Source organism: Thunnus thynnus, chromosome 17 (assembly GCF_963924715.1).
Source record: "Thunnus thynnus chromosome 17, fThuThy2.1, whole genome shotgun sequence".
In the NCBI taxonomy this organism is placed as follows: Eukaryota; Metazoa; Chordata; class Actinopteri; order Scombriformes; family Scombridae; genus Thunnus; species Thunnus thynnus.
This window is the reverse complement of record NC_089533.1, coordinates 6069613-6086598: the sequence shown is the minus strand read 5'-3', so window position 1 is coordinate 6086598 and position 16986 is coordinate 6069613. Positions and strand designations below refer to the sequence as shown.

Here is a 16986-nt window from a genome sequence, read left to right as displayed (position 1 = left end):
TAAGGGAGGTGGTACCCAGGATTGTATCTGTATCATTACTGTAATATAGGCCCCATTTCTTGTCTGCATCTATACCATCAACTGTTCAATAAAAATGAAAATGCCCAAACAAATAAGCTTAGCGTCTTAATATATGTCTAAAGGGGATCTTTAAAGTGAAAGTGAAGTGTGCAGAGTGATGGGATAAATATTAAATAGCAAAAAAAGACAGTACATGTACAGTATATACAGTCTGTTCATATATACAGTAATGAGTGAAATATTTTGCACATCTTGTATTTTAGACTATATAAATATGTATAATTTGTAGGGATAGTGGGTATTATAGTGTTTCAGGGATATTGCACAGTGATTTGCACAGAGATAACCGTTCATAAGTGTGTTCATAATGTTATGGTGCCGCTCCTGGTGACCGCATCTGCACTGTCCACCGGTTAGACGTACACTAAAGCAGAGAAAACACTCACCTCTGTATCAACATAGTAAGGGTAAACCTAACCACATGGGAAGCCCCACCCATAAATACTCCGACCAATCACGGAGCTCAAAATACTGGCGCTGTGTCTGATTTGTTAAATTGACCTTGACCTTAGCGAATAGCGCAGCGTGTGGGCGGGTCCAGTAGTAGTTCGGTTGCATTGACTGGACGTCGCTCATCAACTTTTTGCTACCAGACGAGCCTTGTGCAACGCTAGTTAGCTAGCATCATAACACATACATTTCCCAGCTCGTTTGTCACCCTCCGTGTTGCACATTTGCCATTTTTTTTGGCATTCAAACTGGGATTTGCAGTCGCCAACAAACCAGCAAATTCCAGAAGTGACGAGGAGACTCCATTTTTCGTCTGGCCGGACGGACGGAGAGCTAGCTGCTGCTAGGCTAACTCTCTCCCTGCCCAGGTGAACGGGAGCGAAAGCAGGCGACAAGCTTGCGATAAACTGTCCATCTGACGAGACTTTCGTTGACTACAAAACACTCCCAGGTAGTTTTTCGACATCTTCATCGCTAGCATGCATCCCGGTAGCAGCGCTTTGCTTCACAGCACGGCTCTTAGTTGCTGCATCTCATCACCGATCCGATGCAGTCATGTTAGCCGCAGGCCGGCTATGCTAGCTGCTATTAGCTTCTCTCTCTGTCCACAGCTGATAGCCGAGCGTATTTTTCACAGCAAGCTGACGCGCTAAAAGCTAAGGCACATTCCTAACCAACACAGCCCCGTTAACTGGTGGGTGCAAGCTCAGTTTAGCAGATGCATGACGGGTCTGTGAAGCCAACTTCTGCAAATGATCAAGTAACTAATGTTGTGTCATTTGCAGGCTGGATCAGCTGAGATGCACAACTCATAAAGAGTGCGTTTACATGCACACAAGTATCCTGGTTATGATCACATTCTGGATGCGGTGTTTACATGTGGAGCATGAGGGAAACCTGGTTAATCATTTACCTGCTGACACGATTCTCACAGCATCCAGGTTTCTGCTCATCTGTGTGTCCGCATCATCTCATAATCTTGCAGACACATAGTTTTAATCATGTTAATATACATGCACATAGTGTTTATACTTATATTTATATTGTTTTTTTGCACACGCGCCTTTTATCATGTCAGTATGCAAGCGCACAGTCCTCTCATTCTGATCTTGTTATGTTTATGTTAATTGCTCATGTTTATTGCCTTTTCTGTTGACATCTGGACCACATTGAATTGCTTGTACTTGGCAAATAAATCTGATTCTTATCTCAGCTACCCATTTCTCTACCAACAGACAATGATCATAAACATGGATGAGGTGTTTACATGCCACAGTATCCTGGTTTCTGTTGGACTAGCGTATCCAGCAGGGTAGGAAATTAACTTTTTTTTTTTGCCCTCATGAAATATGTTTCGGGGGCGTTTTGGATCATTTCCAGTGCATTTTTTTTCAAATGATGGGAAATACCGTAGTTCTGTGTTGCATGACAGACAAATATTCAATGACTCTTATTTAAAAGAAAAGCAAAGGGAGCAGCTGAACTGATAGTGCAAGAACATTTAATGGGTAAAACACTGAGTTATAATCCCAGTTACAGATTAGAACTACGTGAGTGTTTTTACCCATTTCATGCATGCTTTATTTTCAAAAGTAGAAACAATAAACATAACGTTGCGGAATAACGTCACAGTTCGACATCTCAACAACATTGCTGATTGTCTGGTATGTTATATATGGCGCTCTGTTTAAAATAACATGCGCTATGACAGCTTTTTTTTTTTTTAAGGCACAGTGCAGACCGGGAGAGGGTCAGAGACTGTCCAGACTTCTAAAGTACTTTCATTTTGATCTGATTGTGACTCAGCTGGAAGTGTGACAGGTTTGTGAAAACGCTGCATGTTGGTAACGTTATCATTAGTGGCTGTCGTGGCTGCCTCACAACCTCACAACCCCTGGAGCGGGAGGATGGGGGTGCAAGTACGGAAGCCTAACTGTCCCAGCCAGGAATACAGAGCAACATCAGGGCCACACTTTGCAAAAAATGTCTTTGTTTAGCTGTTTATTTTACGAGGGCATTTAAAAACCTCTGTCATCCTCAAGTCCAAGGGCAGTTTGACTTATTTGTAGCGCCCTTTTGCTTCGAGACGCTGTTAAATTACGACCCCGATGTGTTTACGTGTGCAACGCATAACCAGGATACTTGTGTGCATGTAAACACACTTACACATGAATGTGGTTTGTTGTTGTTGTTGTTTTCCTAACCTTACTTTGACCCCTGTGATTGCAGCATGCTGATGGTGGGAGGCGATGGACGGATGCACTAGAATGAGTGTGAAGGAGCTGTGTGAGACCGATGACCTGGCCACCAGTTTGGTGCTGGACCCTCTGCTGGGCTTCAGCACCCACAAAATGAACATCAGGTAATCTCTCGCTCCATCACAAATACATGTGTTACTGTATATTTATGAGTGATACGACACCCAGACCTGTCCTTAAATCTTTCAAGTGTGTCTTAAAACAGTCGTCAGGAGCCCAACAGGTTTTTCACACTGTAATAATTCCTCCTGTTCATACTGACTATAAGAACATTTACTCCAAATACACTTGTAATGTAAGTGATGGGGGATAAAATCTACAGTCTTTTCAACAAAAATGTGTGTGAAAGTGAAGTTTATATGAGGCCTCAGCAGTCTGAGTTAGTCATATCAAGTGGATATCTGACACATTTACAGTCTGTTTAGCAACAAATTCCCTCTTTGTGTTTCCTTGTTGAGCTGCGGGTAACAAAAAGAGGGACTTTGGCACTAAAAAGACTGTAACGTTGAAAGATAACTGCTTGATTTGACTCAGCTGAAGCTTCATATTAGCCTCAGATAAACTTTTAAATACATTTTTGCACAGAAGGAGGACTGTGGATTTTGTCTCCCATCACTTACACTGTAAGTGCATTATGAAGGGAGGAATGATTACAGCAAGAAAAACATGTTTCAATGTTCGTTTGGACTCTTGACTGTTGTTTTAAGACAGACTTGAAAAATTGTAAACCTGTCCTTTTAAGGTGTCTTATATATAGACACATAAGTTAAACATTTCTTCACTTGGAAAACGAAAGTCATATCAGTGAGTTATTGTCCTCGCTATGCTATTTAAAGTTTATTTGATGTGGTGAGCATTTGGTTTCACAGCAAGTTTCTAAAAAGCAGGAGCAGAGACAACAAGCAGGAGGTATCAAGCTCTTTGAACGTTGTGGTCTATGATTAAAATACATGTTTAAACGGCAGATGAACTGATCACACAACACATCTCTATCAGCTTCCAATCCGTTTCAGGATTGATTTTTAAGATTTTATTGAATGTTAGAGCGCTGAAGTTGACCAACCAGATGTTCTTGGATGTTCTGAGATCCAGACTGAGCCTGTGTGGTGGCTGCTTCAAACCTCTGGAACAGTTTACCTGTTCATATAAGAACTGTTTAAGTTGCTGCTGAAGACCCTCCTCTTCTCACTGGCAATCAATTCAAGTTGAGCTCGACATCTTGACTTTATCTTCTATTGTGCTGCAATTCTTTTATTATTGTTATTATGTTTATTGTCTTCTTTTATTCTTATCTGTTATATACTTTTATATTCATTTATTTAGGTATTAAGCCTGTTTCAAACACTTTGGTCAACTTTGGCTGCTTTAAATGAGCTGTACAAACACATTTAGACTTCGACTAACTGGGCATAATTTTAAAAACCAGCTGAGTCCCTGCTCACTGTTCACTCCACTTGATGTTAAACTTGGTCTGATGGAACTTATTGTATAACTTAATACAGCACGAACCTCCACAGCTGGGAAAACAGACAAGATGCTCATGTTTTCATCATGTAGTGACTGATGCACGCTGCTTCTTATTGTGGCTTCAGGCAACCTGGGATTTCTTTGGAGAAATCTATTATTACTTCTTATTCATAATAACAATATATTATTAGTCTTATTGTTATTCAAATATCTGTTTAATTGAGTTATTCATAAATGTGTTGAATGTGATGTGAAAGTGTTTCAGTATGATTTTTGCTATTTTATCTGTATATTTTTAAAATCTTTGACTCTCTTAAGAGATGATAAATGAGCACTAAATATTTCGATGATTAACATGCGGGTTAAAAATAGCGTTTTACACAGACACACATCTGGACTGACACAGTGTTTCTGCTTTTTCTCTCCTCTCCAGTCCACCACCAGAGGTCCGGCGCTGGGGGAACCTCAAAGAGACCCTGCTGCGCTTTCAACGTACGCACGACTTCAACGCTACGTTCGAGGCGCTGACGGTCGGCGAGCTCGCCGGTGACTACTTCAACGCTTTGGGAAGCCATCGACAGGAGCTGCTGAGACAACATGTAGGCGGATGTTTAAGTTAACAAACCAGTATAAATATGAGGTTTAATATGTGAGGTTTATCCGCTGATTCTTTTGAACGTGTGAACACTGAACCGTCTCCGGTGTTTGCAGGTGTATCGCTACCTCAGTGCCTTCCTGTTGGATAGCGGCGTCAAGATAGAGTCCTGTGACAGATACTCATCAGAGACCAACGGAGCAAAGATAACCTCCACGAGGCACTGGTAATCTCTCACACTTTAAGCCATATATGTGTCCAAGTAGCATGTATGTAGCTGTGTGTGTTTGTCCTTTTTGTTTTTTTAAATATTGTAGACGTGTTGACGATGGAGTTGTTGCTCTGCAGGTTTGCGGGGGAGCGGGTGGAGGTGCTGCTGGGCTGCATAGCGGAGCTGAGCCCCGCTGACAGCGCCGTGCTGAGGGCGGGAGTCAACGACTTCAGCGTGATGTATTCCACACGCAAACGCTGCGCTCAGCTCTGGCTCGGGCCTGCAGCTTTTATCAACCACGGTGAGCGTGTTTGCATTCATGACTCATTCTTTCCCAACACACACACACACACACACACACACACATATATATTTCACCTTTAAGTTTTTAAAGGTCAGTGATCCAGATGCCAACATTCAAAACACAAGATTAGAAACTACAATCACTCTTTTAATGCGTCGAATCACAAAACACAACAATTAGTTATTTGTTTTCTTTCTGCCGTTTGATTACTGACGTTACTGAAAGAGGATTAATTTTCATTTTAAAGACACACAAAATACGATTTTTCATGTTACATCAAGCCTTTCAGTCATATATCCAAATATATTTGCAAATTACATGGTAACAAAAAAAAAAAAAAAAAAAAGAGTGATTAGGCCTTTATATCCACGTTGGGAAAGATTAATTTGTCAATCCGAGCGCTTCAGAGCTGGATTAGCAACAGCTTCTGATTTCACCTCTAACCAACATATAAAGTCTGATCCAGGATGTGTGCCTGCATCGATCTGAATCCAGACCAAAGTAAACACACACACACACACACACACACACACACACACACACACACACACACACACACACACACACAGGGAAATAATCTATTATGCATGTGATGCTTAATGTCCTTCTCTCAACACTATTGACTGTTTTTTTTGGATGTTTTGTTGCGTTCAGGAGTTTTAGCAAAATATCTTTTGTCTTTTTTAAATTCAGACCAAGTTTTAACTTCCTGAATTATTAAATTCCACTTACAAATATTTTCCACTATTATTAAGTTTGTGAATTTCTTCCTCATCTTTATGTAACAGAGATTATTTCTCTCTATCTCAGAGACTTGTGCAGTTCCTGAAGTTGCTTTAGTTTTTCCTGTCAGTGCAGTGGTTTTGAGAGAGTTTCTCTGCGCAGCTAGACGAGTATTTTATGAAGCTTTTACCAAAAAAAACACAGATTTTGCATAAACTATTTTTGCACCACAGAGAAAATGAGCAGTGAATCAAGGGAGGTGATAGCCAGGACTGCATCTGTATCATTAATATACCATCAGCTGGTCATTATAGGTGAAATGTTTAGTATAACTCTGTAAATAAATCATTTAATATCATTACACGACTGTTTTGTCAATGACAGAAGTCAGATGAACTGCGTGTCAGTCAGTGTAATGTTAACTGATGTTAATGTTAACAGGCGGTTCAGTGAAGTTCATTCTTTTCATCCACTCGGAGGACAGCGTCTGACAAGATCTTTTAATAATGTTTGAGAGTTAATCAGCTTAGCCTTTTCAGCCTTTTACCAAATGAATTGAGTACAAATCAGCTGATCAACAAAACGTTGAGCCCCCTGCATTCATCTGTCTGATTGAATTAATAACTTAACATCTTTTATCTCTTTGTTTGTCTTTCCGGATTGAAGACTGCAAACCAAACTGCAAGGTAAACATTTATTCATCACATACATTAAAGAGATTGGACAAATGCATTATGTGTAACTGATAAATGCTTTATTTGCATGATCCAGTAAGATTTATTGTAATACTCGCATTTTTTAATATTAAAATATGTATTTTAGATGCAGAATTAAACTCCTAAAAGCACATCTTCTCCTCCTGTTTACTGACTGCTGTGGTTTTATGTCTCATGGGTCAACCAACCTTTTGTCTTTGTCTTTTTTTTTCCCTTTTTCATCCTCCCAGTTCGTCCCTGGTGAGAAGAACGGCGCTTGTGTCGAGGTGATTCGACCCATCTCCCCCGGAGAGGAGATCACGTGTTACTATGGTGCCAGTTTTTTTGGGGAAGGAAATGAAATGTGTGAATGCTGCACCTGCGAGAGGTGTGTCCATCATCTGATCAGAGTTTGTCTTTTATTATAGCTTAGTTCTGTTTTAAAACTTGAAGATCTTGTTTATCAGATCTGAGGGGAGAAAAAAAAAACCTCTTTAACGTAAGTTTCATTTTGTAATTTGAACTGCTCTTTAGGAAAGGAGAAGGCCACTTCAAACACAGAGGGAAACAACCTGAATGTGAAGAAACAAAGGACTCTGTGGGCCAGAAGTACCGTCTGCGAGAGAGATTTCTTCGTCATCACAGAGAGAAGGGGCATCTACCTACCAGGCCGATAATACCAGGATTACACTCAGGTATCTTTAAAGGTAACCGGTTTAGGATTTTCTCTAAAATTATATCTTTCAAACCAGTTATTGATACTCATAAAAAGTAAAAAGATAATTAAAATCATTGCTAAATACAGTTAAAAGTGAAAATAACAAACTGAATATTGACAGTCAGCTAATTCAAACAGAAGACATGCGTTACTGGCAGGAATATTAGTAGCAAATGCAATTATAGAGCAGTAATATCAAGAATAACAGCTCGACAGTCAGCTCATTATCATTAAACGCTCCATCAAACTGAAAGCCTTGAAGGACAACCGTTAGGCTCGTTCACAAAGGTCCAAACCTCGCTGGAATCTTTTATTTTTACACGTGAACATGATTTAATTGATGTTTAAAAATCTGCAAGGTGGCCTTTTAACTGCTTTTAAACTCGTAATAACATATATTGCTGCAAATATCGAGTATTCTCGTTATCGATCAATCAGTCGTTTTGTCATAAAATGTCAGGAAATAGTGAAAAATGCTCGTTATAGTTTCCCAGAGTGAAAGATGACGTCTTCAAATGTCTTGTTTTGTCCGACGGACCATCCAAAAACAAAGATATTCAGTTTAAAGTCATAAATGACAAAGACAAGAATTAAATCATCACATTTGAGAAGCAGGACCCCAACAAACATTTGGCATTTTTACCTTAAAAATGACTAAAATGATTATACTATTATCAAAACGGTTGGCGATTAATTTTCTGTCAATCAACTCATCAATTAATCGACTAATCGTTGCAGCTCTAAACTCATCTCTGCACCACGTTAGACCTGAAACGTCAGTTTGCTGTTAACGAACGACGTCGTCTCTTCAGGAACAGATTTAGAGCAGCTGTATAATTACTGTGAATGTAATCATCTACTTCCTGTGAACATACATACAGCTTCATCTACACTGATCTGATACTGCGAGCTCGTTCAGGAAGTAGACCGCGTTGCTTCACCGTTACACGAGGGTTCGGTATCTGCAAACATGTTTACTGACGTTGCTTAACTGGTAAATAATGTTGAAACACTTTTATTCTGTTTTAGAGCTGCAACTAACAGTTCGATCGATTAAATTAATGAGTTGTTTGGTGTAATAAATGTCCGCTGATATTTAGTTTGTGTTCATAGAAGACTAAATAAACCAGAAAATAACATTAAAGAAGCTCGAATCAGAGAATTTGGACATTTTTTCCAAAAAAATGATTCAAAACGATCAATCAGTTATCAAAACAGTTGGCGATTTAATTTCCTGTCGATGGCGTCGCAGCTCTGTTTTATTTTGTTTTTGTCTTTATTTGTTTTAGACAAAACAAAACTTCAGCACAATAAGTTGCATGTGTACGCTTATGTAACCATAGCAACAAACAAAAAGGCTTAATCATGGAGGATTTAAAATAATAAGATCTTCATCTGAAACAAACATCATAAACATGAACAAGTTAGACATTAAAACTCTTTATTAGATTTAGTCAGATTAAAAAAAACACACATTTTACTCAAACATACCTGTATGTATGTAATTCCCTACATTACAGCAGCTACTACAGTATTGATTAGATTACATGTGATCTGACATCTTGTTAGCAGCTACAGTAGCTTAAATGTGTAGTAACATAACATTTGTTTATCTTTTTAAGCATGAGAGTTGTTCCTGTGGCTGTTTTATTTTATTTGCTGATGTTGGAAGCGACATTCCCGTCTCTACAAGCCCCTGTTAGGGGTTAATATAATAAAAATAATAATAATAATAATAATAATAATAATTTAAAGATTCTATAATTTTTTATAACTTAAATAAAAATATGGATAAGGTAGAATCATACCATTTTTAATAGATAGATAACATTTTACAGTCAGAGTCGTCTTTATACACTCTCAACACTGTTTCCCAGCATCACCTGCTTGCTTCATACTACAGGCTATCTCGGCATCTGCTGTGAAGTAAATTGCTTACTTGATAGGAAATGAATTAAAACAATTTAATGATTTGGTCAATTGAATCACATCGATGCGTCTCCGTGATCGCGTCTCGGCTCGGGGTACCAGGTTTATCGTTTAAGCGCCGCTCGTGTCGAGCGGTAAGAGAAATGCTTTTGTATAGAGCGGCTCAAGTTCAACAGCTTCTCCTTTTGTTGTCTTTCATTCATAGCCATCCCCTCGAGGAATTCCTTTACCCAGCAGATGAGGAGGAATGCCTTGAAGAACAGGAAACTGAGTCAAACGCAGCAGTGGAGACGAGAGAAGCACAGACGATCAGGAAAGCATCCGTTGAAATCTTCTACAGCCAAACAGCGTCGGACAGTTCCGCTTTTGTCTCAAGTTACACTGAGGGACCTTAGAATCAGAGTGAGGCGCCACTCGGTGGATTTTTTACTCAATTGTAAGGATCCAAAGAGCAAAGAAAGGGCCTTGCTGCATCGACTAGAAGAAGTGGAGCAAAAAGATAACACACCGAGTGAACTGAATTCAACCAGTGAAGGAAAAAGCAGCAGTGAAAAAGGGACTGAAGAGGTAAACTTGAAGCCTTTCACTCTAAATTCCTCCATGTCGGTCCATCAGAAAAATACACGGGCAGTAGCAACTAGCACAGGCCTCAATGGGAAGTCTGTCAAAGTGTTGGAGGGGCGAACAGTTCACTTGAGGACCTCTTCAAGAACAAGGAGCATGGTTCAGACCGCGCTTGTACATCAAGCGGGGTCCAACAGCAACACAGCTAACACTACAACAGTTTGTCACCCTGTCGACTGCGACGAAACCTGCAGTGCAATAAAACAAGAGAAAATAGAAAAGGCAATCACAGAAAGTCAAAGCAGAAACGACAGCGGCGTCGAATCTTGCACCATCACCCCGGCTCAAAACCCAGCGGCGGAGGAAGCCGAGCACAAGACCATCAGAGCTTCGCCACTGTTCGAAGTTTGTCAGAGTGTCAAAGATGCATCTAAGAAAGCTGTGGACAATCCACTAATATCACTGAAGCAATACCTTACAGTCAGCCTAACAAGGTTATCAGTGCAACAAAGTTTAGGAGCAGAAAATACCTCAGAGGACAGGAAAGGAAGAGTGGTGGTAAGAGGAAGGAGCAGGCAGAGCCAGGCCCCGAAACCAGTGACTCCGACAGTACAGCCAGAAAAAAGAGTGTCCAGATCACAGCAGAGGCAGGCAGAACGGTCGGACATCTGCACAGCTGAAGGTAACAGAGGGGTGAGGGAAATGTTTTTCAAGGCCATAGATAAAGTAAATGTGAGGAAGCGACACGCAAGTGAGACGGCGGGTGATTTATCACACGGCGAGAAAAAGGGGGATGATAAGGTTATCGAAATACAAACGGTGTCAGGAGAAAAAACACAGGGGCAGCAGCAGGACATTGTAAAAGGCCAAATTGAAGGTCAGAAAGAAAACGCTATACCTACGGTTACGGAATGTAAAGTTAACAGGGCTCTGGAAGAAGTGAAAGAGTCCAAATGTAAAAATGTATCCAGTGAAAAAACTGGAGGACAAAATAACTTGCAGTGTATTAAAAATAAAGTAAAGGATGCATGTAAGGAAGACGTAGTCGTTCAACGGCCAGAGCGAACGGCAAAGAGCGTGAGTAAACAGCTAGTAAGTAGGCACGAAGATGCCGTCGTAAAGCAGGCAAAGGAAAAAGTGAAAGAGTCTGAATGTAAAATTGTGTCCAGTGAAAAAACTGGAGGACAAAACAACATGCAGTGTATTAAAAATAAAGTAAATGATGCATGTAAAGAGGACGGAGTTCAACTGTCAGGGCAAACGGTTAAGAGTGTGAGTAAACAACCAGTAAGTAGGCTTGACGAAGATGTCGTCATAAAGCAGGCGAAGGTTCTGTTGTCTGATATTTTAAGAAAAGATAAACGCTTAATAGATAAGAGATTAGATATCGTAGGAGGACGGTTATCTACCTCTGCTCTTAAAGACGTGCAAAGTCCCGAGGAGGAAGCACAACAGACTGAAATAAACGGAGGCAGGTACCATCGCTCAGTGCAGGGGAGGATTATAAGACGAAAGATGAGGCCCAGAGCAGCGAAAACAAAAGCGGAAGATAAGCAAAACTCCAAGGGACACTTGAGCGAAGACGCTCCGGCTACTCCTAAGACTGAAACGAGAGAAGATAGTTCAAAGCGTCAGTCACCACAGAGACATGATGACCCACCGGCCGCCTGTCTCAACCCTCTACCTCTTAAGTCACCAATTTCAGCAAAGGTTATTACTAATCTGCATCCAGACATCAATCCACAGGCACACATACAGTCCAACATACCTCTGAAGAAACGTACATTTCGAAGTTCTGTCGAATTAGACCCCGAACAAGGTTTGAATTCTGCTTCAGATCAAGTCTCTAAAGAAGCCCCCGAGTTAAATTCCTCCACAGACAACAGGCAGGGCATTACCCAGTGTTCAGGGGAGAGTAGTAAAGTAAAAAAAGAAGGTAAAAGCAGATATAGGAGTTCAGAAGTCCAGAGGTTAACCTCCAAAAGGACCACAAAACAAAACGTCTTTCACAGAGTGCTTCGCTCCAGAACTAATGAAGTTCAGAGAAGCCATTTATTGAGGAAAGTTCGAAGGTGTAAATTAGAGAGGCAAGATAAGGATGACGTTGACAATGCTCAGACACTACAGAGCGAAAAGCTTGCAGGGGACAAAAAAGCTGAGGATCCTGCTAAAATCCAGGAGTGTTGTATCGTAACAACTCGAAGTAAATCTCAAAAGGAAGAGGAGGTGGAAATGTTACCCCTCCAAGAAAGTGATTCGGAGGAAACGAAGCCAGACCTTAATTTTAAGATCCGCTTCAAGAGGAGGAGAGGGAAAGTCTGGGAGATGCATACGGGGGATGAAAATATGGCATTAAAAACAGAGAAGAGAGATGAGTTGATGACCTGTGATCCTTTTAAAGCCATCATGGACTCCGTATCCATTTTAAACATGGAGATGGAGGCGGCTCAGGCTCACGTGCAGGCAAGTAAGAAGTCAAAGAGCATGTTGCATCGTTTGAAAAGAAGAGGCGAGAGGCGGAGTGAAAGTCAACCCACCAATATCCCCGCGGATGCAAAATCGGAGAAGGACCAAGACGTTGAAAAAGTTGAAAACGGACCCAGTGAATCTACCGCTGACAAAGTAGAAACGAAAGAGAAGCTCGATAGGGAGATTCTAGTCGGAGTCAAGCTGCTGCCGGAAAAACTAGAAAGTCTTAAAAATGATGTTGAGACTGTGCCGGCTGTAGTGCAAGAAACAAAAATTGAAGATCGTTTTTTAAAGAATTGCTGCTTGTTTGAAAGTGCGTCACAACATAAACAGGAGGTCGAATTGGATTTTAATGGTCTTCCATTACCAGTAATTAAACTTCGGAGGAAGGCGGAGGATATTTGGGAGGTGGACAGCAAGGAGGAAGAGCTCAAACTAGCTGACCTTAAAGTAGAGCCCAACATTAAGAGAGAGATAAAGGGTCAAGTTTTAGGGAAACAAAAGATAGGATTGCTTGATTTTAACAAGCTCAAGGAAGAGTGCGTATCTTCTCAGAGGCTGAACAGCAACTCAGCCCTTCTGAAAACAGAACCGCCACCATTTTCCTTGTCTCTGTCGCCGCTGTCTCTGTCTTCCCCTATTAATGACAATAAAACTGAAGTTATATCCTCTGCTGCAAATATAACCACTGAAAGGCCAGAGATGAACAGCGGAGGAAGGAAACAGAGGCACAAAATGGAGAGGACGCACAAGTGTGGGCCTATAGAAACACCCACCACTTGTCTTAGTCACACTCTCCAACAAATTGACAACAGTCTCTCCAGGCTCTCTGAGGGCTTGTGTTCATCCCAGACTTTGGAAAAACCAGCAGCCTGTTCCAGCACCTCTAATTCTGTCATCCAGCCTCCGTCTCAGTCTCCTCCATTCACAATTGCAGATAACATGCTTGCCGGTGAGCCCAGCTTCACGAACTGTTGCGATGACCTTCTGGACTTTCAGTGTCTCAACTTTGAGGGGTATTATCAGCCACAGAACATGCTCCCATCTTCCCCTTCAGATCTGTGTTCACTAGATCCGCCCACAGATCCCTTCAGCAGTCCCCTCTCCCACAGCCCCTCTGATACGTGGACCACTGAAACGCCGTACCTTGGCCCTCCCAGTCCAGGAAATAACTTCAGCAGTGAGGATCTCCAGTTTTTTCCAGGTCTAATTTCTTCCAAAAGTGACTCTGTTCCTCTGGAATGTGAAGCGAAGGATGCCTCCAAAGACAGAAACACACCCAACCCCAGTTACAGTTTCTCAGCTCTCTGCAACCCAGAGTTGACTGCGAAAGATCGAATTATGAGTAAAAATCCAGGAATGAGGCTGTCCAAAGAAGACCTCAAAACCCAGCCCTCGTCTCTAGTTGGCAAGCCTCGTTTGTTTGGTGCAACACCGTCTTCTGTTACATCTCAAACTCCTGTTACTTTACCCCAGTCCCCAATCAACGTCAAGGCGAGCACCAGCCAGTTCAAAGCCCAGTCTAACCTTAAAAACCACGGGCCCTTCCATCGTATGACCATTCCCAATAAATCCCAGCGCCTTTCTGGTTTTCAGCCAAACACAGTCAGAGGAGTGTCCCAGAGTTGCTTGCCCAAATCCGTCCAGCCGTCTCAAATGGCTAACAAATTCTCATCTCCTCAACTCTTCACTGTGAGAAATCCCAATCCTCCCGACAATCCATTCAGCTTCCATGAGAAACCCTCTACAGTTATTCATAGGGTGCTTAAGTTTCAAGGGGGGACCCCGAGTCAGAACTTGTATAGCGCACCTTGTAAGGACACCATGGCTGCTGGCAGCCCGACCGTCATGTCCAGAACACTTGGCGCAAAATCAGGTGCTATTGAGAAGACGCAACAGAATCAGAAACTAGGTGTCAATACAGACAGTCACCATAAAAGCAACATCTCTGTTCAAGGGTTCGGAAAGGATGTTGACCATCTCGGTCCTTCCAGCACCCCCAACAGGTCCAACCCTCATTTCAACAAGTCCAACTCTTTCCCTCAGTCCCTTAATAAAAGTAAGATGTCATCTGAGAAACATGAAAGTGGTGAAATCAATATGACATACAAAAACTTTTCTGCGCTGCCAAGACCCTTCTTCTTTCCTAGCAAAGTGTCCGAGGGTTATTCATCACCACACGACAAGGGTTTGAAACAGGACAAATCTACTCCGTCAAACTCTCACAAACACCAGCCATGTTACGCTCAGCAGGACCCTTTTGATTTCAGCTTTGGCTCGTCTCTTTCGCCCATGTCTCAGCACAACAGCCCTCAAGTGGTCCACGGTACACCTCCTGCTACGCCAGCACCAGCAAACAAGAGTCAGTCATCAACCTCCTCAGCCTCTTTACCTTATGGCTATCAAGGCCCTCCTTACGTACTGAATTTCAGTGGAGATCATTCGTTGACCCTGGGTCTCAGGGATGGGGCTGAGGGTTACCCAGGTCTAGGCTCAACAAACTACACCTACCATTGCCTGATGGAACCTTCAGGCACCCAAGGGCGGCTGGTTCTTGAGCCCTGTGGACCCCAGCTGTCTAACCCAGCGTCGTTTTCTTTGGGTGGATTTTCAGGGCTCAAAGGTCAGGACGAACACTGCAGGAAGGACATGCAGCAACAGTGTCAGCCAGGAGAACACCAAGGCGCCCCACACTATGGACCTGTTACATCGTCTCACTCCACAGGTGCCACAAAACCCAAGAGAGTGAGGTTAGTGGTGACAGACGGCACAGTCGACTTAGATCTCCAGTACTCTGATTGATTTATACCTGCCGAAGTCACTGTATCCCAGTGCTCAAGACGGATTAAACAGCATCTGCCACAAAATGTTTTTTGTAAACATTATAATTCATAGTCTACCAGTTATTAAAGCCCACTGACTGATTGACCTTTTTTATAAATCATCATTTTGATGGACTGTTAATGTATAAATGACTTGTACAGGGTTTTATGTAAAGCGGGCTCATCAGCCTATTAGAATGAAATATCCACTACAATTTGCTGAGAAGACCAAATTAAAAATTCATAGAGAAAGCATTTAATATATTTGTGACCACAAGTTTGAAGTTACAGGCCCTGTAATGATTGAAAGCCCTCTTACTTGTACTGTAACATAGCTGTATGAATTTTTTCTATACAATGTATGGCAGTAGACACAGGAGCACCATCATCGGTTGCTGGTACTTGTATTGGTGGGTTTTAAAAAGGCAGCTTTGTGCCTCAGTCTTTGATATGTTCTTGTGTGACTTTTTGAAGCACCTGTTGAAACAGTCTACCCTCGTTTTTATACTCACAGTAAGCTCTTTTCTCACTTTGTGTGTGTGTGTGTGTGTGTTTGCGTGTGTGTGCGTGTATGTGTGTGTGCATGCATTTGGCAGGCAGGTCTCGAGGGATCAAAGTAGGGTACCATGTGTTTTTTTGTGCCTGATCGCGTGACAGTTGCTATGCCAGAATTAAGTAAGATCATTAGTCGTTAGTGCATAAATGAGAGGCTCATGCATGAACTGTGTACAGTAAAATGATTTCCAGACCTGACACAATATATATATCCATATATATATATATTCTAGGACAACTCTACTGGGTGAAGACATGCGTGACATGAATTGCAGCATTTCACAGCTGCTCTCTTTAGTTTCTTGTGGATGATGTGGGTGGGAGAAACTGCAATGTGTTGTTTTTTTTCTGGCCAGTAATGGATCGAGGGGTAGTACAACATGAGATCTTTCTAATGGGAGTTCTCCCAGTTGCAAGTTAAAGAGAAACATTTGACCATTTTACATAAAAAAAAAAGTGACAATCTTTTCACTGAGAAACTCACTTTTATCATTTATTTGTTTGTTTTTTTGTTTCCCCCCCCCCAAGGAGTTGATGATTATTCTACGGGAAGAAGAGATGGCTAAGTTGTGCATCACCTACATGGTTACTGTCTGTTATTTTTTGTTGTTCGCTGATGGAGCTACACATTCATTAGTTGTTTATATTGTAACCAGAGTTATTTGCTGTTGATTGTGGAAGTCACATGAGCATTCCCTTCACATCCTTATGTACTGTATGTTGAACCCATTTGACATCATTTGGCAGGAGTGTTCAGTGTGACTGCACAGCCTTACATTACTACCATGAAAATGTACTGTCTCGATATGGAAAGGCCAATTATTTATTTTAATATCCTCATTCTTGAAATGGTGCTTTAATGTAATTTATATTTCACATTGATTGTTCAAACTATTAAATGTTTTTTATCATTTATTTAATGGGACAAAATATTGAACTGAATATTTACATCGAGTATTTAATTTCAAATCCTTGGACAGCTTATCCAGTTCATGTTTTCAGTTGTTACAGGTAAAACTTTGTCTGTTTTTCTAAATTGGCAGTTAGTCTTACTGAAAGTCTGCTGTAGAAATGTACAAATGTAGCCTATATCATTAAAGACACTTAATTCTTTTTTGTATTTTCTCTCTTTGACTCTTTTTACA

General features: G+C 41.3%; 1 protein-coding gene across 6 annotated transcripts; it reads left to right on the top strand.

The window, feature by feature from the left end:
- Window positions 1-618: 618 nt before the first annotated feature.
- kmt5c (lysine methyltransferase 5C) lies at window positions 619-16954 on the top strand. 6 transcript variants are annotated; one of them, XM_067615718.1, is made up of 11 exons: window positions 619-982; window positions 1767-1843; window positions 2260-2352; window positions 2761-2893; window positions 4690-4855; window positions 4968-5077; window positions 5200-5363; window positions 6756-6775; window positions 7036-7172; window positions 7319-7491; window positions 9637-16954. In XM_067615718.1, exons 4-11 carry the CDS (start codon window positions 2781-2783, stop codon window positions 15264-15266), a joined length of 6513 nt encoding a protein of 2170 aa, XP_067471819.1. In that variant the 5' UTR covers window positions 619-982; window positions 1767-1843; window positions 2260-2352; window positions 2761-2780; the 3' UTR covers window positions 15267-16954. The 6 variants fall into 6 exon arrangements, with proteins under 6 accessions (XP_067471819.1, XP_067471822.1, XP_067471818.1 ...); XM_067615721.1 differs by lacking the exons at window positions 1767-1843; window positions 2260-2352 and having other exon boundaries at window positions 9637-15214; window positions 16370-16954; XM_067615717.1 differs by lacking the exon at window positions 1767-1843.
- Window positions 16955-16986: the final 32 nt, after the last annotated feature.